Source organism: Salmo salar, chromosome ssa07, assembly GCF_905237065.1.
Source record: "Salmo salar chromosome ssa07, Ssal_v3.1, whole genome shotgun sequence".
NCBI classification, from domain to species: Eukaryota; Metazoa; Chordata; class Actinopteri; order Salmoniformes; family Salmonidae; genus Salmo; species Salmo salar.
This window is the reverse complement of record NC_059448.1, coordinates 23,958,483-23,985,116: the sequence shown is the minus strand read 5'-3', so window position 1 is coordinate 23,985,116 and position 26,634 is coordinate 23,958,483. Positions and strand designations below refer to the sequence as shown.

The 26,634-nt window shown below is 41.5% G+C and overlaps 1 protein-coding gene across 1 annotated transcript; it reads left to right on the top strand.

Moving 5' to 3' along the window:
- Positions 1-1,341: 1,341 nt before the first annotated feature.
- Positions 1,342-23,081, top strand: LOC123743848 (probable E3 ubiquitin-protein ligase ARI5). The gene is made up of 4 exons (XM_045722549.1): positions 1,342-1,539; positions 10,452-10,552; positions 11,264-11,437; positions 22,539-23,081. The coding sequence occupies exons 1-4, from the start codon at positions 1,476-1,478 to the stop codon at positions 22,992-22,994; spliced, it is 795 nt and encodes a 264-aa protein (XP_045578505.1). The 5' UTR covers positions 1,342-1,475; the 3' UTR covers positions 22,995-23,081.
- Positions 23,082-26,634: the final 3,553 nt, after the last annotated feature.

The following is a 26,634-nucleotide window of genomic DNA, read 5'->3' as shown; positions in this document are numbered from 1 at the left end:
TAATGCGGGGAGCGGGAACAGGCCGAGTCGGACTGGGTTGACGCACTGGAAGCCTGATGCGTGGTACTGGATGTGCCAGTCTGGGGACACGCACCTCAGGGCTAGTGCGGGGAGCGAGAACAGGCCGAGTCGGACTGGGTTGACGCACTGGAAGCCTGATGCGTGGTGCTGGTACTGGAGGTATCAGCCTGGGAACACGCACCTCAGGGCTAGTGCGGGGAGCGGGAACAGGACGAGTCGGACTGGGCTGACGCACTGGAAGCCTGATGCGTGGTGCTGGTACTGGACGTGCCAGACTAGGGGTTCACACTTCAGGGCTAGTGCGGGGAGCGGGAACAGGAAGAGTTGGACTGGGCTGACAAACTGGAGGCCTGGTGTGTGGTGCTATCTTCACCAGACAGCTAGCACGCACCTCAGGACTAGTATAATTCGCTAACTCAGGTGATATCATTAGGACACGCTCTGTAGGGCGAATGTCGTGCCTAATACACCAACACAGTAGCTCTCTCATCCTTTTCTCCTCCAATTTTCCCATCAACTCCTTTATAGTCTGTTTCTCTCACCTCCAATTTTACCCCGACTAGCTCTGGTTCCATCCTCGGCTCCGCCGATCTGTCCGTGTGCCCCCCCCCCAAAAATGTATTGGGGCCAGTTTCCTCGCCAGTCGTGTACCCCGGTAGCGTTCCCGGTCCTCACCAGACTTCCTCCATGGGCCCTCTCCGGCCAGAATCTGCTCCCACGTCCATTTCTCCCGCCAGTCCATATCGAATTCCCCTTGCTCCTTACTCCGCTGCTTGGTCCATTTGTGGTGGGAGATTCTGTAACGGTTGTCGTCGGGGATAGAGGACCAAAACGCAGCAGGAATGTGGATGCTCATCTTGTATTTATTTTTAAAATAAAGAGAACACCAAAATAACAAAAACGAAGAACTCACGAACAACAAAAGTCTTGTCATGCTCACACATGCAAATCAAGAAACAATCTCCCACACCACTACACCAAACAATTACCCATATATAGGACTCTCAATCAGAGTCCAACCCCCCATAAACCTACACATAGAAATACCACAAACCAGAAAGAACATAGAGATACATAGACCAAACGTAGACCAAAAACCCGGAAATAATAAATCAAACACCCTACTACAAAAATCACCACCCCGAACCACATAAACAAAATACCCTCTGCCACGTCCTGACCAAACTACAATAACAAATAACCCTTATACTGGTCAGGACGTGACAACAACAATATCATTATAAAGTATTTCTTTATTTCCTTGTTATTATGTGACTTCTTGTAACTGCTACTGTATGTGGAAAGAGAAAGTAAAATGTACTGATGTTGTAAAACAAAGCCAAGGAAAATTCTAGGTTTTAGCACACCTGCCTGCCTCCCTTAGTCATATCTCACAATCCGCCCTGTGTGTGAGGAAGTAACTGAAAGACAGAAAGAAGACAGAAAGCAACAATATGAAGAGATATGACCCGGGAGACTCCACTCTCAAATTTGTCAACAGACAGGATGATTTAGATCGTAAGTAATTATTATTAGTATGGCTTGCGAAAGCAGCCACACTTTAATGTATGAATTATTTCAGACTTTTTATTATTGATGATATTATTATTATTATTATTATAATCATCATCATCCTTTCGCACACTACTCTTCTTAAAACATTTAAGCTATAAATGCCATTCAACCATTAAAATGTGATCAGGATTAAGTTGCTTGCATACAACATTTTGATAGCTTTTATACTTTTAAACGATTAAAACTTTTTGTCCTCAATCAACATTCTAAAGGTCCCATCGTGACATCATGACTTCCAACATTCTAGTCTATTCACTAAAAGCAATGCAACTTTTTACACATCAGCTACTTTGACCACTTTCCCAACAAGTTCAACAAAGTTAGAGGGTATGGCATCTTGGTCTACTTCCCTGCTATTCAAACCTGGAATGAGAAAATAATTATCTGGTACCGATCAAACGTTACCACTCTTTAAGTTACTGCATCAACAACATTTTCTCAAACTTTTTATAAACAACAGAAATTTTGACCAGTCTCCCAACAAGTTTCACGGCCGTCGTAGTGATTGGACCAAAATGCAGCGGGAATGTGTATGCTCATTTTCTTCTTTATTAAATAAATGAACACAGAACAAAAAGAACGACGAAAACAGTCCTGTCAGGCATACAGCTAAACAAGAAACAACTACCCACCAAACCCATAGAAAAACACCCCTACTAAATAGGACCTTCAATTAGAGGCAACGAGGAACAGCTGCCTCCAATTGAAGGTAAAAACAATAAACTAAACATAGAAATAGAATAACTAGAAAATAGAACATAGAAATACAAAACATAGAACACTACCCAAAAACCCTGACAACACAAAACAAACACACCCCTGCCACGTCCTGACCAAACTACAATAACAAATAACCCTTATACTGGTCAGGACGTGACATAAAGGGTATGACGTCTTTGCCTATTTCACCACTATTCTAATTTTATTTGTCACATGCGCCGAATACAAGAGGTGTAGACCTTACAGTGAAATGCTTACTTACAAGCCCTTAACAAACAATGCTGTTTTAAGAAAATACCCCCCCAAAAAAGTAAGAGATACGAAAAACAAATAATTAAAGAGCAGCAGTAAATAACAAAAGCGGGTCTATATACAGGGGTCAATGTGCAGGGCCACCGGTGTCGAGGTAATTATGTACATGCAGGTAGGGTTATTAAAGTGGCTATGCATAGATAACAACAGAAAGTAGTAGCAGCGTAAAAGGGGGGGATGCAAATAGTCCGGGTAGCCATTTGTTCAGGATGTTCAGGAGTCTTATGGCTTGGGGAAGAAGCTGTTTAGAAGCCTCTTGGGCCGACGAGCATTGGAGCTGGTGTAGTACGGTTCGATCTTCGTCCTGTATTGACGCTTTGCCTGTTTGATGGTTAATTGGAGGGCATAGGGGATTTCTTATACGCTTCCGGGTTAGAGTCCCGCTCCTTGAAAGCGGCAGTGCGGATGTTGCCTGTAATCCATGGCTTCTGATTGGGGTATGTACTAGAGGTCGACCGATTATGATTTTTCAACGCCGATACCAATTATTGGAGGACCAAAAAAAGGCGATACTGATTAATCGGCCGATTTTTATATATATATATTTGTAATAATGACAATGACAACAATAGTGAATTAACACTTATTTTAACTTAATATAATACATAAATAAAATCAACTTAGTCTCAAATAAATAATGAAACATGTTCAATTTGGTTTAAATAATGCAAAAACACAGTGTTGGAGAAGAAAGTAAAAGTGCAATATGTGCCATGTAAAAAAGCTAACGTTTAAGTTCCTTGCTCAGAACATGAGAACATATGAAAGCCCGACTAACCGGTGTCTGTATGTAGCCTCGCTACTTTTATAGCCTTGCTACTGTTATTTTTCACTGTCTTTTTACTGTTGTTTTTATTTCTTTTCTTACCTATTGTTCACCTAATACATTTTTTTCACTATTGGTTAGAGCCTGTAAGTAAGCGTTTCACTGTAAGGTCTACACCTGTTGTATTCGGCGCACGTGACAAATAAACTTTGATTTGATTTGGTGGTTTCTTTTAACATGAGTCTTCAATATTCCCAGTTAAGAAGTTTTAGGTTGTAGTTATTATAGGAATTCTAGGACTATTTCTCTCTATACGATTTGTATTTCATATAGCTTTGACTATTGGATGTTCTTATAGGCACTTCAGTATTGCCAGCCTAATCTCGGGAGTTCATAGGCTTGAAGTCATAAACAGTGCTGTGCTTCAAGCATTGCGAAGAGCTGCTGGCAAGCGCAGGAAAGTGCTGTTTGAATGAATGCTTACGAGCCTGCTGCTGCCTACCACCGCTCAGTCAGACTGCTCTATCAAATATCAAATCATAGACTTAATTATAATATAATAAACACACAGAAATATGAGCCTTAGGTCATTAATATGGTCAAAACCTGAAACTATCATTTAGAAAACAAAACGTATATTCTTTCAGTGAAATATGGAACCGTCCCGTATTTTATCGAACGGATGGCATCCCTAAGTCGAAATATTGCTGTTACATTGCACAACCTTCAATGTTATGTAATAATTATGTCAAATTCTGTCAAATTAATTACGGTCTTTGTTAGGAAGAAATGGTCTTCACACAGTTCGCAACGAGCCAGGCGGCCCAAAATGCTGCATATACCCTGACTCTGCTTGCACTAAACGCAAGAGAAGTGACACAATTTCCCTAGTTAACCTGTCTGGGCTAGGGGGCAGTATTTTCACGGCCGGATGAAAAACGTACCCAATTTAAACAGGTTACTACTCTGGCCCAGAAACTAGAATATGCATATTATTAGTAGATTTGGATAGAAAACACTCTGAAGTTTCTAAAACTGTTTGAATGGTGTCTGTGAGTATAACAGAACTCATATGGCAGGCAAAAACCTGAGAAAAAAGTCAACCAGGAAGTGGAGGATCTGAGAATTGTAGTTCTTCTTTCTAGTCCCTTTCGAAACTACAGTATCTGTGGGGTTACGTTGCACTTCCTAAGGCTTCCATTGGCTGTCAAAAGCCTTCAGAAAGTGGTTTGAGCATTCTCCTGTCACTGGGCAGAGTATAGGAGCTCAGTTACTGAGTGGTCTGCCTGGCAACAAAGGGATTGGATATGCGCAGTTACGCGAGTGCGCCGTTCCTTCTTTTTCTTCTTGAATGAAAATGCTATTGTCCAGTTGGAATATTATCGAAATTTTACGTTAAATATACCATAAAGATTGATTTTAAACAGCGTTTTACATGCATCTAAGTACGGTAATGGAACATTTTGACTTTTCGTCTCTGGTTCCGCGCTCGCGCATTATGCCTTTGGATAAGTGATCTGTACGCACGAACAAAACGGAGGTATTTGTACATAAATATGGATTATTTCGAACAAAAACAACATTTCTTGTGGAAGTAGCAGTCCTGGGAGTGCATTCTAACGAAGATCAGCAAAGGTAAGAGAATATTTCTAATACTAATTCTGAGTTTAGGTTGCCCCGAACTTGGCGGGTGTCTGTATAGCTCTCTGTGATGGCTGAGCTATGTACTCAGAATATTGAAAAATGTGCTTTCTCCGTAAAGCTATTTTAAAATCTGATAAAGCGGTTGCATCCAGGAGTAGTCTATCTATAATTCTTTAAATAATTGGTATATATTTTGTCAACGTTTATGATGAGTATTTTTGTAAATTGATGTGCACATTCACCGGAGTGTTTGGTGGGAATACATTTTCTGAACATCACGCGCCAATGTAAAATGCTGTTTTTGGATATAAATATGAACTTTATCGAACAAAACATACATGTATTGTGTAACATAATGTCCTAGGAGTGTCATCTGATGAAGATCGTCAAAGGTTAGTGCTTCATTTAGCTGTGTTTTGGGTTTTATTGACACATGTCCTTGCTTGGAAAATGGCTGTGTGATTATTTTTGTCTATGTACTCTCCTAACATAATCTAATGTTTTGCTTTCGCTGTAAAGCCTTTTTGAAATCGGACAATGTGGTTACATCAAGGAGAAGTGTATCTTTAAAATGTGTAAAATAGTTGTATGTTTGAGAAAGTTGAATTATGACATTTTGTTGTTTTTGAATTTGCCGCCCTGATATTTCACTGGCTGTGTCCCGCAGGTGGGACGCTAGCGTCCCACGTAGCCCATAGAAGCTAATATTGCCTGCTAATATTAATTTCTTTTTAACTAAATATGCAGGTTTAAAAAAATATACTTGTGTATTGATTTTAAGAAAGGAATTGATGTTTATGGGTAGGTACATTGGTGCAACGACAGTGCTTTTTTCACGAATGCGCTTGTTAAATCATCACCCGTTTGGCGAAGTAGGCTGTGATTCGATGATAAATTAACAGGCACCGCATTGATTATATGCAACGCAGGACAAGCTAGTTAAACTAGTAATATCACCAACCATGTGTAGTTAACTAGTGATTATGTTAAGATTAATTATTGTTTATAAGATAAGTTTAATGCTAGCTAGCAACTTACCTTGGCTCCTTGCTGCACTCGCGTAACAGGTCCAAAAATACCGATCACCGATTGTTATGAAAACTTGAAATCGTCCCTAACTTGAAATTGTCCCTAATTAATCGGCCATACTGATTAATCGGTCAACCTCTAGTATGTAAGTACAGTCCACGATGCACTTATTGATAAAGCCAGTGACTGATGTGGTGTACTCCTCAATGCCATCGGAAGAATCCCGGAACATATTCCAGTCTGTGCTAGCAAAACAGTCCTGTAGTTTAGCATCTGCTTCATCTGACCAGTTTTTTGTAGACCGAGTCACTGGTGCCTACTGCTTTCATTTTTGCTTGTAAGCAGGAATCAGGAGGATAGAGTTATGGTGAGATTTGCCCAATGGAGGGCAAGGGAGAGCTTTGTACGCGTCTCTGTGTGTGGAGTAAAGGTGGTCTAGAATTGTTTTCCCTCTGGCTGCACATTTAACATGTTGATAGAATTTCGGTAAAACTGATTTAAGTTTCCCTGCATTAAAGTCACCGGTCACTAGGCGCGCCGCCTCTGGATGAGCGTTTTCCTGTTTGCTTATGGCGGAATACATCTAATTTAGTGCGGTTTTAGTGCCAACCTCGCTCTGTGCTGGTATGTAGACAGCTACAAAAATACAAATGAAAACTCTAGGTAGATAGTATGGTCTACAGCTTATCATGAGATACTCTAACTCAGGTGAGCAAAACTTTGAGACATCCTTAGATATCATGCACCAGCTGTTGTTTACATAAATGGATAGGCCCACGCCCCGTGTCTTACCAGAGGCTGCTGTTCTGTCTTGCTGATAGTGTATAATCCACCAGCTGTATGTTCTTAATGTCGTCGTTCAGCCACGACTCGGTGAAACATAAAATATTACAGTTTTTAATGTCCCGTTGGTAGGATATACGTGCTTTCAGTTCATTCCATTTATTTTACAGCGATTGAATGTTAGCTAGCAGGATGGAAGGCAAGGGCAGATTAGCCACTCGTAGCCTGATCCCCGCAAGGCACCCTAATCTTTTGCCTCAAAATCTCCATTTCCTTCTCCAGCGAATCACGGGGATCGGGGCCTGGTCGGGTGTCTGCAGTATATCCTAACTCCTCTTCCAATTTGAGGTGAATAATCCCTGTCCAATCTGATGTCCAGAAGCTCTTTTCGGTCATAACAGATGGTAGAAGCAACATTATGTACAAAACAAGTTACGAACAATGCAAAAAAACAAACAAAATAGCATGATTGGTTGAGCGCCGATAAGACGGCAGCCCTACCCTCTGGTGCCATTTGTGGATTCAAATCTGAAATCTGAAAACAAATCTGATACCAATCAAATGTTACAGTTGTTTCAGTAACTGCATTAACATAAAAAACTTTGTACAAACAACTGACATTTTGACACCTTTCCCAGAACTTTAGACAAAAACTTGGGAGTCTGGAGTCAGAACAGAATCATCTTCTCCCAATCAAAAATGGCAGCTGTTTTAGTAACTGCATCAACTACTTTTTGTCTCCACTTTTAGAAACTGACATTTTTACCACTTACCCAGAACTTTAGATAAAAAGGTATAAAGTGTGAAAAGGGTGCAGGTAGCCTAGCAGTTAAGAGCAGTGGGAAAAGTAACTGAAAAGTTGCTGTGCCGTGGAAGTCGATTAAGGTAGCTCCCTGCACGTCAGATGGGTTGGGTTAAATGTAGAAGAAACATTTTCATTTAATTTATTCTGTTGTGCAACTGACTAGATATCCCCCTTTCCCTTAACTTGGTCTACTATTATGCTATTTGAATATGGAATCCGAACAGAATTATCTACTACCAATCAGAATGATCTACTACCAATCAGAATGATCTACTACCAATCAGAATGATCTACTACCAAATCACAGCTGTTTGAGTAACCGCATCATATCATTTTGCCAACTTACCACTGTTGAATTAACTGCCATGGAACTTTTCAGAACATTCGAATTATAACAATGGGGGAGCACATAAGACACTCCAACCCAGTAAACTAACCTACCACTGTTTATCTACATGTAGTTATCGTTTACCTTTAGTACTGGTCTGTAGGCTGCCTTGCACAATAGTAAACCTCCATCCAGCTGGCAGCGCTGATGTGCAATTCTGTGCTCGCCACACACTAGAACCTAGGAATTTTCAAAAATTCCTCGACTAGAACATGGAAGTAGAAATCATAACAAACTTTCTTTGTGTGGAGTAAAGAAAGACATACTGACTAAACTGAACAGGCTACACAGATCTCTTTCAACCGAAAGGTTGAATGAAAGGTTTAAAGGCGACTGCTGCAGAGATTTTTGGGGCAGTGAAGATTACCAGGAGGAAAGCATAATTACATTTTGATGGTCTACACAAAAAAATCACGAATTTGTATTTGAATTAATGAAACTTAGATGTATGTTATGCTCTGTTGACTGTGTTTCCCCTTGGGGGCAGAACTGCTCAGAGGGAAGGGGTGCCCTTCTCTGGCCTCTTCCCACTTACAGTATCTCCCTTCAGTCCAGGGAGGAAATCGTGAACATGCTGCTGTTGTTCAGACTTCCCACTTATGCCTCCTTATCTTCTGTACTCTATTATTACAGTTTACAAATTCTGTGGTGGTAGTCTAAGTGTAGTAATTTGTGATGAAATATGTGACTTAACTGCCCCACACTCCAAAGTAATAATGTTGACATAGTAGTCCATCAAAGTCATCAGACCAGATATTTTAATTTATACCATGGCATTGTTGTATACTCGTTTCTGACTGGCTTGAAGCATTCTAGAGCGTGCATTATTTCCCTATAATGCACGCTATACAGAGCATTCGGAAAGTATTCAGACCGCTGTACTCAGTACTTTGTTGAAACACCTTTGGTATTTTTGGTTTTATTTTTAAGAAATGTGGGAAAAATTCTAAAAACCTGTTTTTGCTTTGTCATTGTGGAGTATTGTGGGTAGTTTGATGAGGGGGAAAAACAATTTAATCAATTTTACAATAAGGCTGTAATGCAAAAATATTTTTGAAAAAGCCAAGGGGTCTGAATACTTTCTGAATGCACTGTATGTGTGTATTTTAACCCAATAAAAGATTCAATTGAAGACATTTAAGCTGCATATTATTTTTGTGACCAATGGCAAGCCAAAAAGATGCGCTCTTGCAACAGCTGCGTACTGCGGATCGCAGCCTATGAAATAGAATTTTGTGTCACGCTCTAACCTAAGAGAGCTGTTTTTTCTCTGTTTAGTTAGGTCAGGGTGTGATATGGGGTGGGCATTCTATGTTTTTTGTTTCTATGTTTTGGCCGGGTATGGTTTCCAATCAGAGGCAGCTGTCTATGGTTGTCTCTGATTGGAAGCCATATAAGTATGGCAGCCTTTTCCCACTTGGTTTTCGTGGGTAGTTGTTTTCTGTTTCCTTGTATTTACCTGACAGAACTGTTGGCTGTCATTTTGTGTATTTTGTCTAGTGTTCGTTTTCATTAAAATATAACGATGAGCACTCAACACGCTGCGCCTTGGTCTCCTCTATATGACGCTCGTTACAGTTTGTGGGGCTTTTATTGCTCAATCTAATTTGTGTTGAAAAAGATGTCCATAGGCCTAATAGACACATGCTCAAACTCGCACACTTTTGATATCAAGGTGTCACAAATAGAAGCATAAACAATAGGCCTATAGCAAATACAGCATATGCGATACATTTTTATTGTTCCATATTTCCAAGTCCTAGGGGTATTAAATTAATTGGAATGACTGGAAATCTGAGACTTTTTTAAATGTAAGCCTAATCATATTATTATCATCATTGGTGTTAATGTAGATTGCCATGGGTTAGAATAAGCCTACATAACCAACCCATAAAGTAAATGCAACATCCATTTATGGCCAGCTGTGTAAACTCTAACATTGATTTATTTACATTTACATTTAAGTCATTTAGCAGACGCTCTTATCCAGAGCGACTTACAAAATGGTGCATTTATTGCATTTATCACGCGATATATGTCCTACAATTGTTAATATTCATTTTTGTCTTCTAATCCCTCTTAAGGGTAAAGTAATTTGATTACGTTACTGAGTTGGGGTAATCTAACATTTACGTTACTGTTTATTTTAGTAACTGTAACAGATTACATTTAGAAAGTAACCTACCCTACCCTGCTTATGCGTAAAAGTGTAGTCATCTTGGTGTAGTTACTGCATTTGTGATTATATATGTGATCTAACTGCCCCACAGTCCATAGCTGGGGTAATAACTAAATTATCACACTTGAATTCAGCTGTTGAGAGTTGACTGTTAACTTAAGACCAACTTGTACTTGCGTCATTACAATTTCAAGATGTGTTCATTATTACATTTCTTGTTTTGACTCAGCCCTGGATGATGACCTTGTGTCTCTAAGGGCGGAGATGTCCTGTGGTCACGCAGTCACCCCACAGTCCCTGACTGGATGGTGCCGCAGCCTACTGGACCAGGTACTCACATTTCATCAGTTAATCAATTACATATACATTTATACACTCAGAGTACAAAACATTATGAACACCTGCTCTTTCCATGACATAGACTGACCAAGTGAAAGCTATGATCCATTGATAAATCCATTTCAATCAGGGTCAATGAAGGGGATGAGACAGGTTAAAGAAGGTTTTTTAAGCCTTGAGACAGTTGAGACATGGCATGTGTGCCATTCAGATGCTGAATGGGCGAGCCAAAATATTTAAGTGCCTTTGAACAGGGTATGGTAGTAGATGCCAGGCACACTGGCTTGTGTCAAGAACTGCAACGCTGCTGGGTTTTTCATGCTCAACAGTTTCCCGTGTTTATCAAGAATGGTCCACCACCCAAAGGACATCCAGCCAACTTGACACAACTGTGGGAAGCATTGGAGTCAACATGGGCCAGCATACCTGTGGAACACGTTCGACAACTTGTAGAGTCCATGGCCCAAAGAATTGAGGTTGTTCTGAGGGCAAAAGGGGGAACAACTCAATATTAAGGTCCCTATTGTTTTGTACACTCAGTGTAAATGTGGACCAAAAAAACACAGTAAATACAAACACATGATTCTGTTATTCTATGTATTCTTGCATTTCAATTCTATTTTATTGAAAATCATTTAAACAAAATCCAATCATTTTGCCCTCCAATGTTCTCCACAACAAGTGTTGTTATTGTTGTCCCAGGGTCAGTACAAGTTCATGTGTCCTGCACTTAAGAATGGCACTTTGCAAAAGTGTGATGCTGAGTGGTCTTACCAGGAGGTACGTAGACTGGCTGCGCTCACCATCGAAGAGATGCAGCACTTTGAGAAGACCATGGCCGCCTTGGCTGCTGCCATATACTGTGAATACAAATCAGTGAGTGTTTCATTGTTCAAATTCATCTGCATTCTTTATGATTAATGGTATGTTCTCACTGCTGTAAAGTGTATAAACTGGAGCTATGAATAAGTACCCTGTACTTTTTTAAGAGACAATAGATATACAGATCACCTCCCAGCTAGCACATTTGCTTCCTTAGAAGTTGAGGGAACGTACGTTTTTGGTTTCTATTGGTTCTGGGAAAGAAGCCATAAGTTTCCGCAATGGTAACACTGATTTTTTTTAACCTATGATCTTCAGTTCCTAATCCATGGGATTAAACCACTGCACCACCAGGATGGAACAAGCATACCATTTGTTTTAACTTGAACAAAAGCTATTCAAACATACCCCATTTCAAAGGAAACAAGCACTCATTAACATCAGATGTGGCCAATTAGTGGGTGTGGCCAGAACACTTAACAAGATAGATAGAGGACAGAGAGTTTTGTTGATGCTGAGAATGGAATGTACACTACTTATACAAAAGTATGTGGACACCCCTTGAAATTAGTGGATTCGGCTATTTCAGCCACACCCTTTGCTGAAAGGTGTATAAAATCGAGCACACAGCCATGAAATCTCCATAGACAAACATTGGCTGTAGAATGGCCTTACTGAAGAGCTCAGTGACTCAACGTGGCATCGTTATATGATGCCACCTTTCCAACAAGTCAATTTGTCAAATTTCTGCCCTGCTAGGGCTGCCCCGGTCAACTGTAAGTGCTGTTATTGTGAAGTGTTAACGTCTAGGAGCAACAACTCCTAGTGGTACGCCACACAAGCTCACAGAATGGTACAGATGAGTGCTGAAGTGCGTAAAAATCGTCAGTCCTCGGTTGTAACACTCACTACCGAGTTCCAAACTGCCTCTGGAAGCAACATCAGCACAAAAACTATTTGTCTGGAGCTTCATGAAATGGATTTCCATGGCCGAGCAGCCGCAGACAAGCCTAAGATCACCATGCTTAATGCCAAGCGTCGGATGGAGTGGTGTAAAGCTTGCTGCAATTCCACTCTGGAGCAGTAGAAACGCGTTCTCTGGAGTGATGAATCACACCTCACCATCTGGTAGTCTGACTGACGAATCTGGGTTTGGCGGATGCCAGGAGAACGCTACCTGCCCCAATGCATAGGGCCAACTGTACATTTCGGTGAAGAGGAATAATGGTCTGGGGCTGTTTGTCATTGTTCACGACAAGCCCCTTAGTTCCAGTGAAGGGAAATCTTAAGGCTACAGCATACAATGACATTCAATCAATCAATCAAATTGATTTATAAAGCCCTTCTTACATCAGCTGATGTCACAAAGTGCTGTACAGAAACCCAGCCTAAAACCCCAAACAGCAAGTAATGCAGGTTTAGAAGCATGGTGGCTAGGAAAAACAACCTAGAAAGGCCAGAACCTAGGAAGAAACCTAGAGAGGAACCAGGCTATGAGGGGTGGCCAGTCCTCTTCTGGCTGTGCCGGGTGGAGATTATTACAGAACATGGCAAAGATGTTCAAATGTTCATAGATGACCAACAGGGTCAAATAATAATAATCACAGTGGTTGTCGAGGGTGCAACAGGTCAGCACCTCAGGAGTAAATGTAAGTTGGCTTTTCATAGCCGATCATTCAGAGTATCTCTTACGTTTCTGCTGTCTCTAGAGAGTTGAAAACAGCAGGTCTGGGACAGGTAGCACGTCCGGTGAACAGGTCAGGGTTCCATATCCGCAGGCAGAACAGTTGAAACTGGAGCAGCAGCACAACCAGGTGGACTGGGGACAGCAAGGAGTCATCAGGCCAGGTAGTCCTGAGGCATGGTCCTAGGGCTCAGGTCCTCCGAGAGAGAGAAAGAAAGAAAGCGAGAAAAAGAGAAAAAGAGAGAGAGAATTAGAGAGAGCATACTTAAATTCACACAGGACACTGGATAAGACAGGAGAAATACTCCAGATATAACAGACTGACCCTAGCCCCCCGACACAAACTACTGCAGCATAAATACTGGAGGCTGAGACAGGAGGGGTTGGGAGACACTGTGGCCCCGTCCGACGATACCTCCAGACAGGGCCAAACAGGCAGGATATAACCCCATCTGCACTTTGCCAAAGCACAGCCCCCACACCGCTAGAGGGATATCTTCAACCACCAACTTACCATCCTGAGACAAGGCCGAGTATAGCCCAAGAAGATCTCCCCCACAGCACAACCCAAGGGGGGGCGCCAACCCGGACAGGAAGGTCATGTCAGTGACTCAACCCACTCAAGTGACGCACCCCTCCTAGGGATGGTATGGAAGAGCACCAGTAAGCCAGTGACTTAGCCCCTGTAATAGGGTTGGAGGCAGAGAATCCCAGTGGAGAGAGGAGAACTGGCCAGGCAGAGACAGCAAGGGCGGTTCGTTGCTCCAGTGCCTTTCCGTTCACCTTTACACTCCTGGGCCAGACTACACTCAATCATAGGACCTACTGAAGAGATGAGTCTTCAATAAAGACTTAAAGGTTGAGACCGAGTCTGCGTCTCTCACATGGATAGGCAGACCATTCCATAAAAAATGGAGCTCTATAGGAGAAAGCCCTGCCTCCAGCTGTTTGCTGAGAAATTCTAGGGACAGTAAGGAGGCCTGCGTCTTGTGACCGTAGTGTACGTGTAGGTATGTACGGCAGGACCAAATCGGAAAGATAGGTAGGTGCAAGCCCATGTAATGCTTCGTAGGTTAGCAGTAAAACCTTGAAATCAGCCCTTGCCTTAACAGGAAGCCAGTGTAGAGAGGCTAGCACTGGAGTAATATGATCAAATGTTTTGGTTCTAGTCAAGATTCTATCAGGCGTGTTTAGCACTAACTGAAGTTGATTTAGTGCTTTATCCGGGTAGCCGGAAAGTAGAGCATTGCAGTAGTCTAACCTAGAAGTGACAAAAGCATGGATAAACTTTCTGCATCATTTTTGGACAGAAAGTTTAGATTTTTGCAATGTTACGTAGATGGAAACAGTCTTGAAACAGTGTTGATATGTTCGTCAAAAGAGAGATCAGAGTCCAGAGTAACGCTGATTTCCTTCAGTTTTTTTGAGGCGACTGTACAACCATCAAGATTAATGGTCAGATTCAACAGAAGATCTCTTTGTTTCTTGGGACCTAGAACAAGCATCTCTGTTTTGTCCGAGTTTAAAAGTAGAACATTTGCCGCCATCCACTTCCTTATGTCTGAAACACAGACTTCCAGGGAGGGCAATTTTGGGGCTTCACCATGTTTCATCGAAATGTACAGCTGTGTGTCATCCGCATAGCAGTGAAAGTTAACTTTATGTTTCCGAATGACATCACCAAGAGGTACATGTAGTATATAGTGAAAACAATAGTGGTCTTAAAACGGAGCCTTGAGGAACACTGAAATTTACAGTTGATTTGTCAGAGGACAAACCATCCACAGAGACAAACTGATATCTTTCCGACAGATAAGATCTAAACCAGGCCAGAACTTGTCCGTGTAGACCAATTTGGGTTTCCAATCTCTCCAAAAGAATGTGTTGATCGATGGTATCAAAAGCAGCACTAAGGTCTAGGAGCACAAGGACAGATGCAGAGCCTCGGTCTGACGCCATTAAAAGGTAATTTACCACCTTCACAAGTGCATTCTCAGTGCTATGATGGGGTCTAAAACCAGACTGAAGCGTTTCATATACATTGTTTGTCTTCTGGAAGGCAGTGAGTTGCTACGCAACAGCTTTTAAAAAAAATGTTGAGAGGAATGGGAGATTCGATATAGGCCGATAGTTTTTTATATTTTTTCTGGGTCAAGGTTTGGCTTTTTCAAGAGAGGCTTTATTACTGCCACTTTTAGTGAGTTTGGTACACATCCGGTGGATAGAGCCATTTATTATGCTCAACATAGGAGGGCCAAGCACAGGAAGCAGCAGTAGTTTAGTTGGAATAGGGTCCAGTATGCAGCTTGAAGGTTTAGAGGCCACGATTATTTTCATCAATGTGTCAAGAGATGTAGTACTAAAAAACTTGAGTGTCTCTATTGATCCTAGGTCCTGGCAGAGTTGTGCAGACTCAGGACAACTGAGCATTGGAGGAATACGCAGATTTAAAGAGGAGTCCGTAATTTGCTTTCTGATGATCATGATCTTTTCCTCAAAGAAGTTCATGAATTTATCACTGCTGAAGTGAAAGACATCCTCTCTTGGGGAATGCTGATTTTTAGTTAGCTTTGCGACAGTATCAAAAATACATTTTGGATTGTACTTATTTTCCTCAAATAAGTTGGAAAAATAGGATGATCGAGCAGCAATGAGGGTTCTTTGATACTGCACGGTACTGTCTTTCCAAGCTAGTCGGAAGACTTCCAGTTTGGTGTAGCGCCATTTCTGTTGCAATTTTCTGGAATATTCTAGATGATTCTGTGCTAGTTTGGGGAAGGCCCTTTCCTGTTTCAGCCTGACAATGCCCCCGTGCACAAAGAGAGGTCCATACAGAAAGGGTTTGTCGAGATCGGCGTGGAAGAACTTGACTGGCCTGCTCAGAGCACTGACCTCAACCCCTGAACACCTTTGGGATGAACTGAACGACTGAGAGCCAGGCCTAATCCCCCAACATGAGTGCCCAATCTCACTAATGCTCTTGTGGCTGAATGGAAGCAAGCCACCACAGAAATGTTCCAACATCTAGGGGGGGAGGGGGGGGACTTCATATTAATGCCCATGATTTTGGAATGAGATGTTTGATGAGCAGGTGTCCACATACTTTTGGTCATGTACTGCATGTCTTTAAACTGACAGCATTAACTACTTCGCAGATATGAAACAAACTGACAATCATAATATCACTCAAAAATATTAATTTCCCAACTTTATAAGAGGCTTTAAAAATATGTTATATTTGACTCAGAATTCCATGATGTACAGTAAGGCATTGTTGGCAGAATAGATGGATGCAGTTCAATGCATTTTATATATAATTCCCAAATACATTTCTTTGTAGCCCAAAAAACTATTGCTAACATGGCTAATAGGCTTGCGTACGTGTCAAACAAGGTTCTGGGGCCAATTAAGACTCACAAACAAGTCAACAGTTGAGTCATCTACTTTATGAAATTACAGCATAATGCGCTCTCATCTATGAATTCAATTTCAATTGCACTCCTTTCATGTGTCCCGTTTACAGCGTGCAGCTAAGGGAAAGTGTACTAAAATGTCGCAGTCTGGCTTCATTTTTTAAAAGCTTGAATAACAAAAAACACAACCTGCCAGAAAACAACATGTAAAGGAGAAACATGTAGGCCTATAACAGCAATATTTGAGCAGCAGCCTAGGCTGGCTACTCAGCTATAATACATTGAGTGCCCCATATAGCAAGGCTGCATTCAACTGCACAGGTGATCCATGCAGTGCAAAAAATGTAAATGTTACAATAAACCTATAGCTATGATTATGTTATTTGGAGTTATTAAATACTTTTTGATTAGGTTCGCAGTATATTATGCAGATCTGCAAGCACAGCAGCAAAGGATTGACAAATACTATTTCTCTCTTTTGTTTTAATGTGTTAAAATGGTAATTACAGCATCCTATGTAAATAAGTGGACATTATAAAGGGCCATATTTTTTCACAGGTGCACGTTTTTTGTAAAAACAAAAAATATAGTATGTCTAGCCCACGAATTTGTTGTGTTTTTTCAATATGTGCGCTAATTGATTTCGACACCCCTGGGCTATCGTATCTATTTATGTAACTAGCCATTTAACGTTAATTGGCATGATAAAAAAACTGAGCCTAACGTTAGCTAGCTAGCCTCTGGGAGTATGTCATGTCATTGGGGGCTCCCAAGTGGCGCAGCGGTCTAAGGCACTGCATCTCAGTGCAAGGGGTAACCCTATAGTCCCTGGTTCAAATCCAGGCTGAATCACATCCAGCTGTGATTGGGAATCCCATAGGGTGGTGCACAATTTTCCCAGCGTCATCTGGTGTAGGCCGTCATTGTAAATAAGAAATGTTTCTGACTTGCCTTGTTAAATAAAAATACAAAATTGGATGAGTGACTGACTTTTTCCCCTCATCGTTTTTGATGGCTACAGCTAGACTGTTATCCACAGTTAGCGTATCTCTTAGTTGTCAATGAAATGTATTTTGGCCTCGATAAATATGCTGGCAGGCAGGCAAGTTCTCATTCAGTTGTCAAAACGTGGGGACAACCATGCAAGCTGCCTGCAGAAGGATGAGCAGGGTACCCCCATGGGCAACCTCCTTGTACTTTACTTGTTTTTGTTTTTGGAACAGGTTCCTTTTGGAACGGTTCACAAATTACAGCACCCCTCTCCATCATTTAAGTGCAATTTTGACTGCCAACTAACTACCTTAAGTTTGAGAGGGTTAGATTTTAGCCTATCTTGCTCTGGCTTGCATTAGTTGTTGATCGAGTTGATGTGCATAGGCAACTGAGCTGAGGGAGAGAGATCCTACCTTTTCATGGTTGTTTGGTCAATAGGACTGTGAATTTCCCAAATGTAAGAGGACTCCTGTGGTATTCAGGTGTAGCTTTTGGCGAATGCGTTGTAATGATCTAAAGTTGCGATGTTACTACTGCTTGTGAACACACAGTCCAGTTCAAATTGAACGATGGCAGGCCCATGTGGCAAGTGGTTTATTTGCATATAGTCCTACAGTAGCTCTGATTGGCTCACCAGTCTGAGTAGACTTCTTCTTCTTCATCTTCTTCTTCAATGATATTATGGCGGTCCGCAAACAAACGTTCAAGGTGCGCTAACTGTGGATAACAGTCTACTGTGCTGGAGTGTGTGATCAATCATAGTCTGCCTAATTCTGTACTACTACTACAAAAAAAATACCCCCCCAATCCATTAAACTTAATCTATATCATGCTGAAACAATCCACCTTTAGGATAATTGAGCATGTCAACAACCATTTCCACAATAACATCTGTTACCCCCAATAACTATTTTGCCGTTTCCACGATAATCTTTAACTTGGCATTACTGCTTTCCACCACCTGAGTCGTGTTGATAACCTTACCAATGAAAGCTATGAAGTTAACTTTATTCACTATCAAAGTGTCCTTTGACAGAGCACATTCATGATCGCAAGATTTCTGAACAGGTCTTAAAACCATGCCAGGACCAGCAGAAGCACCAGCCCCGATAGTAGGTCCACTGAGTACAGGAGCAACCATAGAAGCTCCACCAGTCCGCACTGTAGTTCCACCAATCTGTTTTACAGCCTCTGCATATGGCACAGTGCCTTCGGAAAATATTCGAACCCCTTTACTTCATCCACATTTTGTTACGTTACAGCTTTATTCTAAAATGTATTAAATAAAAAAACATCTTCAGCAATCTACACACAATACCCCATAATGACAAAGCGAAAACAGATTTTAAGAAATGTTTGCAAATATATTAAAAATAAAAAACAGAAATACCTTATTAACATGAGTATTCAAACCCTTTGCTATGAGACTCGAAATTGAGCTCAGGTGCATCCTGTTTCCATTGATCATCCTTGAGATGTTTCTACAACTTGATTGGAGCCCACCTTTGGTAAACTCAATTGATTGGACATGATTTGGAAAGGCACACACCTGTCTATATAAGGTCCCACAGTTGACAGTGCATATCAGAGCAAACACCAAACCGTAGAGCTCCGAGACAGGATTGTGTCGAGGCACAGATCCGGGGAAGGGTACCAAAAAATGTCTGCAGCATTGAAGGTCCCCAAGAACACAGTGGCCTCCATCATTCTTAAATGGAAGAAGTTTGGAACCACCAAGACTCTTCCTAGAGTTGGCCGCCTTGCCAAACTGAGCAATTGGGGGAGACGGGCATTGGTCAGAGAGGTGACCAGAGTTCTTCTGTGGAGATGGGAGAAGCTTTCAGAAGGACAACCATCTCTGCAGCACTACACCAATCAGGCTTTTATGGTAGAGTGGCCAGACGAAAGCAACTCATCAGTAAAAGACACATGACAGCCCCCTTGGAGTTTGCCAAAAGGCACCTAAAGACTTTCAGACCGTGAGAAACAAGACTCCCTGGTCAGATAAAACCAAGATTGAACTCTTTGGCTTGAATGCCTGGCACCATCCCTACGGTGAAGCATGGTGGTGGCAGCATCACGCAGTGGGGATGTTTTTCAGTGCAGGGACTGGGAGACTAGTCTGGATCGAGTGAAAGATGAATGGAGCAAAGTACAGAGAGATCCTTGATGAAAACCTACTCCAGAGTGCTCAGGACCTCAGACTGGGGTGAAAATTCCCCTTCCAACAGGACAACGACCCTAAGCACATAGCCAAGACAACACAGGAGTGGCTTCGGGACAAGTCTCTGAATGTCCTTGAGTGGCCCAGCCAGAGCCCGGACTTCAACCCAATCTAACATCTCTGGAGAGACCTGAAAATAGCTGTGCAGCAAAGCTCCCCATCCAACCTGACATAACTTGAGAGGATCTGCAGAGAAGAATGGGAGAAACTCCCCAAATACGGGTGTGCCAAGCTTGTAGCATCATACCCAAGAAGACCTGATGCTGTAATCGCTGCTAAATGTGCTTCTCTGCCGAAGGTGCTGAAATTCCGACAGAAGAGCTGTCACGTTCCTCGTATTCTCCCTCATCGGAAGATATGTCGAAATCACTCGATGACCAATACGCAGCAGGTTGACTGTTCCACATCATCTTTATTTTAGATGGAAACGACAAAACAAAATAAACACGCAAAGGAGAAAGGTGACAGTTTCACAGGTGAAACGAAACACAGTGCAAAATACAATTACCCACCAAAATCAAACACAAACACACCCCACTATATGGGACTCTCAATCAAAGGCAGATAGACAACACCTGCCTTCAACTGAGAGTCCCAACCCCAATTAACCCAACAGACATACACTCACCAAACTCCACATAGAAATACCTAACCTAGAACCTACCCCAACACTCACAACCCCACTATACCATAACCAAACATAACTGCCACGTCCTGACCAAATATAATACAAAAAAACCTAAGTATATGGTCAGGACGTGACAAGAGCGTTGTTTCTTAACGTTCTCTGAACTATTTGAGAACATTCCTAATGTCAAACCAGTTGGAGAACATTCCAAGAACATTACCAAAATTGAAGTTAAATGTAACCATGTTTGAACCTTTAGGAAATGTTCTGTTAAAGTAATGAAAAAACGAAATGTTTATAATTTTTTTGTCATGTTCCTTAAATGTGCTGAGAATATTCCAAAGCCCAGCAAATATCCTGCACCATTCCCAGAAAGTTGTGGGAAGGTTGTATGCAAAATAATCATAGGACAACCACCTTCTCACCAAGCTCTAAGAAACATATGGTTCTCAGAATCCTTTGTGCTTGCTGAGCTACAGTGAGGGAAAAAAGTATTTGATCCCCTGCTGATTTTGTACGTTTGCCCACTGACAAATAAATTATCAGTCTATAATTTTAATAGTAGGTTTATTTGAACAGTGAGAGACAGAATATCAACAAAAAAATCCAGAAAAACGCATGTCAAAAATGTTATAAATTGATTTGCATTTTAATGAGGGAAATAAGTATTTGACCCCCTCTCAATCAGAAAGATTTCTGGCTCCCAGGTGTCTTTTATCCAGGTAACGAGCTGAGATTAGGAGCACACTCTTAAAGGGAGTGCTCCTAATCTCAGTTTGTTACCTGTATGAAAGACACCTGTCCACAGAAGCAATTAATCAATCAGATTCCAAACTCTCCACCATGGCCAAGACCAAAGAGCTCTCCAAGGATGTCAGGGACAAGATTGTAAACCTACACAAGGCTGGAATGGGCTACAAGACCATCGCCAAGCAGCTTGGTGAGAAGGTGACAACAGTTGGTGCGATTATTCGCAAATGGAAGAAACACAAAAGAACTGTCAATCTCCCTCGGCCTGGGGCTCCATGCAAGATCTCACCTCATGGAGTTGCAATGATCATGAGAACAGTGAGTAATCAGCCCAGAACTACACGGGAGGATCTTGTCAATGATCTCAAGGCAGCTGGGACCATAGTCACCAAGAAAACAATTGGTAACACACTATGCCGTGAAGGACTGAAATCCTGCAGTGCCCGCAAGGTCCCCCTGCTCTAGAAAGCACATATACATGCCTGTCTGAAGTTTGCCAATAAACATCTGAATGATTCAGAGGACAACTGGGTGAAAGTGTTGTGGTCAGATGATGCTGCCTATGACCCCAATAACACCATCCCCACTGTCAAACATGGAGGTGGAAACATTATGCTTTGGGGGTGTTTTTCTGCTAAGGGGACAGGACAACTTCACCGCATCAAAGGGACGATGGACGGGGGCCATGTACCGTCAAATCTTGGGTGAGAACCTCCTTCCATCAGCCATTGCATTGAAAATGGGTATTCCAGCATGACAATGACCCAAAAAACACGGCCAAGGCAACAAAGGAGTGGCTCAAGAAGAAGCACATTAAGGTCCTGGAGTGGCCTAGCCAGTCTCCAGACCTTAATCCCATAGAAAATCTGTGGAGGGAGCTGAAGGTTCGAGTTGCCAAACGTCAGCCTCGAAACCTTAATGTCATGGAGAAGATCTGCAAAGAGGAGTGGGACAAATTCCCTCCTGAGATGTGTGCAAACTTGGTGGCCAACTACAAGAAACGTCTGACCTCTGTGATTGCCAACAAGGGTTTTGCCACCAAGTACTAAGTCATGTTTTGCAGAGGGGTCAAATACTTATTTCCCTCATTAAAATGCAAATAATTTTATAACATTTTTGACATGCGTTTTTCTGGATTTCTTTGTGGTTCTTCTGTCTCTCACTGTTCAAATAAACCTACCATTAAAATTATAGACTGATCATTTCTTTGTCAGTGGGCAAATGTACAAAATCAGCAGGAGATCAAATACTTTTTTCCCTCACTGTACATCTATTGTTGGTCAGTCATTATTCATAATTTGTTATTAGGCTCATAGTGTATTATCATGTTAATGCATCTCTATGCATGTAAACAGCATTTTCCTTAAATACCCTGCCAATGTGTTACAGCAGCAACATGATTTGATAACAATGAATCTCCCCCTCTTTCCTCTTACTTTCTTACCTTACCCTTTTTATAACAGTGCCCTGCCTGCAAAACCTTTGTAGAGAGACAGGAACTCTCCAACCTCAGTGTCCTCTGCACAGTGTGCACTGCAGACAAAGGTCAGAGGTATGAGTTCTGCTGGCAGTGCCTGAAGCAGTGGAAAGGTCCTGCGCCACGCTCTGACCACTGTAACAACGAGGGCTGTATCAACCAGGACCTGGAACTGCTGAAGAACTGCAAAACCACGTCTCTCCCTCAGGTGGCAGGTGTCACCGACTGCCCCTCCATTCGCGCCTGTCCCACCTGTGGCCAACGGGTGGAACACGACAAGACTGGTTGTAAGAATATTCTCTGTCCAAGGTGCAATAAAGAGTTCTGCTTTGTGTGCCTTAAGCTCACGGAGGATTGCTTGGAGACCAGCTCATATTTCATAGCCTGCTCTGCTGGTGTTGCCCCAAGGCAGACCTCTATACCCACCTGGAATAGAAACTAAGAGAAGAGATAACTATCATACCAGTCACGGTAGAACGCATACTGTAGAGTTACTGTAGACTGTTTATATTATGTCAAACACAATGCTTTTTGCATGGTGTTGTGGGAGATTCAGGGGCGGACATCCCGGGGGGGACGGGGGGGACACGACCCCCCCATCCTGGGAAAAATATGATTTGTCCCCCCAATATATCACTGAAACATAACTATGTAATTTAAATAATATTAATAATACGCAATGAAAGCAATTGTGCTGATTATAGACACTTAATAGCGCGTTTTTAAGTTTCAAAAGATTGCAACCCCCCCACCCTTTGCCTCACAATGGTTTGATCCACTGCCAGTTCCTTAGCTTGCTACGTAACTGACGTGAGGTTAATCCAGTCAATCGCGCACACACACTAGCTGAATATGCAGAGCTAGCGCACAAATATTAACTATTAAGCTAGCTAGTACCTATTCCATTTATGTGGCGTTGTCAAAGATGGAATCAGCATGCAGATGATGTAAGTTAGTGCTTCAAAGTCCCTGTGATAAGGTTAGCGATAAACTGAAATCCAAACTGAACAGAACTACACTCTCTTCTACCATTGTCTTAAATATATTTAATGGTCTCGTTGCAAAAGCTAAATTGTCGCAAGTGAACTTTTATTTATTTATTTTATTTCACCTTTATTTAACCCGGGTAGCAAAGATTATAGCAAACACCACTGAAACTGAATTGGTGCTCGCTAGCTTTGCAAATTCAGCTATTGTTGGAAGCCAGCCAATATGAAACAAACTATTAAAATTACAAAAGGTTGCAGCATATGTTGTGTAAATGGTGAACTCATACAGCTGTCAACTCTTGTCATTTAAATCCGTTTCACATTTGCTAGCTACCTTTTAGATCAAAGCCCAAATAGAATGATTGAAGATGATAGAAGCCCATCTCCTACTGTAAATAACCTACACACTGTGTGTGTAGCCAGCCAGCCAGCCAGGTAGAAAAATGGCAGAAAAATAAAAGACGGACATCAGAGTATTTTTCAATACACCAAAACGCATAGTAAGAACCCTAGTAGCCTAATATCTCAAAGACTAGTTGATAAAATGTTCATAAGAAAGAAATTAAATTCTAATGGAAATGTTTCACAATGATGTCATTAGGCAGAGCAGGCAACAGATGGCACACAGACAGCAGAGTTGGGGACAGACTGGCAGAGACAGGGAGTCTCAGGTAAGTTTGTTGAGTCTTTGTTTGGCAACATTATGAAAGGTTCTCCATTTTTTTGACTTGTAAAATAGGAACATAATTGGAAAATGCCATGGATACCCCCACTCTCAACTTAAACTGGTGACTGAACTAAGATTTGTTAAAGGCAATGGTATTGCTGTTGTGATTAGTTGTGTAGTTTTGGGTACCGGTAGTTAGGAGTACGGCAAACACCTTATTTCTTTGGTTCCTCAATATACATTTACCATATTACAATGTAGGCTATGTGTTACAGCACTACTTTTGGTGTCCCCCTCAGGAATTGCTCTTGAGAAAATTTCATGTAATTGTCCCCTCCAAAGTTGATATCAGATTTTCGCCAATGGGGAGATTGTTTCTTGTTTTGCCTGTGTAAGCATGACAAGACTGTTTTGTTGTTCGTGCGTTCTTCGTTTTGTTATTTTGGTGTTCTCTTTATTTAAAAATAAATAACAAGATGAGCATCCACATTCCTGCTGCGTTTTGGTCCTCTATTCCCGACGACAACTGTTACAGTGTCATTATCTATCATACTTTCAGTGTCAATCAAAGTTGGAAAATCATTAAAATCACTTCGGCATATGTCATTTGAAATACATTTCAGAATGAAATTCTTTGAAAACATATAGTATTGTTATTTGACATGTTCTAAGCTCAAACATGCAAAATATATGATTAAACTCATAGTCGTTTGTGAACTACAGATGTTTCTGTATCATAATAAATCTAGTCTTTGGACACATAGGGTATTGTTTTTTTAGTTTTTTTTACAACATTTCAAAAATCAAGTCATGTGAATACATGATCAGATCTTTAAAAAAATTGTATATAGACCAATATACACTACAGTTCAAAGTTTGGGGTCACTTAGAAATGTCCTTAAAATAACATCAAATTGATCAGAAATACAGTGTAGACATTGTTAATGTTCTAAATGACTATTGTAGCTGGAATGGCAGACTTTTTTATGGAATATCTACACAGGTGTACAGAGGCCCATTATCAGTAACCATCACTCCTGTGTTCCAATGGCACGTTGTGTTAGCTAATACAAGTTTATCATTTTAAAAGGCTAATTGATCATTAGAAAACCCTTTTGCAATTATGTTAGCACAGCTGAACACGGTTGTCCTGATTAAAGCAGCAATAAAACTGGCCTTCTTTAGACTACTTGAGTATCTGGAGTATCAGCATTTGTGGGTTTGATTACAGGCTCAAAATGGCCAGAAACAAATAACTTCCTTCTGAAACTCGTCAGTCTATTCTTGTTCTGAGAAATGAAGGCTAGTCCATGCGAGAAATTGCCAAGAAACAATGTGTACTACTCCCTTCACAGAACAGCGCAAACTGGCTCTAACCAGAATAGAAAGAGGAGTGGGAGGCCCCGGTGCACAACTGAGCAAGAGGACAAGTACATTAGAGTGTCTAGTTTGAGAAACAGACGCCTCACAAGTCCTCAACTGGCAGCATCATTAAATAGTACCCGCAAAACACCAGTCTCAACATCAACAGTGAAGAGGTGACTCCGGGATGCTGGTCTTCTATGAACTCTACGCCTTGTAGAGTTCATGCCTGACAAATTGCGGCTATCTAAAGTATTCCACACACACTCACACTCCTAGAGTATATTTAAGCAATAAGGCACAAGGGGGTGTGGTACAATGGCTAAGGGCTGTTCTTAAACTCGTGTGCCTGGATACAGCCCTTAGCTGTGGTATATTGGCCATATACCACAAACCCCCGAGGTGCCTTATTGCTATTATAAACTGGTTACCAATGTAATTAGAGCAGTAAAAATAAATGTTTTGTCATACCCATGGTATAGCATGGCTGTCAGCCAATCAGCATTCAGGGCTTGAACCACCCAGTTTATAATATACAGTATAAGACAGAGAAGGGCCACTGCAGCCCACGGACGCACATTAAAAAAAAAAAAATTAATTAAATTGAACCTTTACTTAACTTGGAATGTCAGTTAAGGACAAATTCTTATTTACAATGACGGCATACCAGGGAACAGTGGGTTAACTCCCTTGTTCAGGAGGAGAACAACAGATTTTGACCTTGTCAGCCAGGGCATTTGATCAAGCAACCTTTCGGTTACTGGCCCAACGCTCTAACCACTAGGCAACCTGCCGCCCCTTTTGAAGGCACTCGGATCAATAAAACATTTTTTTAAATAATAACTCAGTCGCGGTGTCAACTTACTCTTACAAATTAGAATAGCAGAATACACAAGGTGCAATTAAAACATTTGGTTGTGCATCAGCAGTTTTTCTCTTGTTATGTCAGTCACTGATAGTCGGTCAAATAACCAATGTCAGATGTGGGTACGCAGACCTGCGAGCAACTGCAGACCCTCATGATGAGTTCAGATTTTCTGTGACCCCCACCCCCATTAAAGTCC

Excerpts from the sequence above, each read along its gene's own strand:
- LOC123743848 (XM_045722549.1), top strand. The coding sequence starts at position 1,476 with ATGAAGAGATATGACCCGGGAGACTCCACTCTCAAATTTGTCAACAGA. Across the intron at positions 1,540-10,451 it reads CAGACAGGATGATTTAGATC|CCCTGGATGATGACCTTGTG; the intron begins GTAAGTAATTAT and ends GTTTTGACTCAG. Across the intron at positions 11,438-22,538 it reads TATACTGTGAATACAAATCA|TGCCCTGCCTGCAAAACCTT; the intron begins GTGAGTGTTTCA and ends TTTTTATAACAG.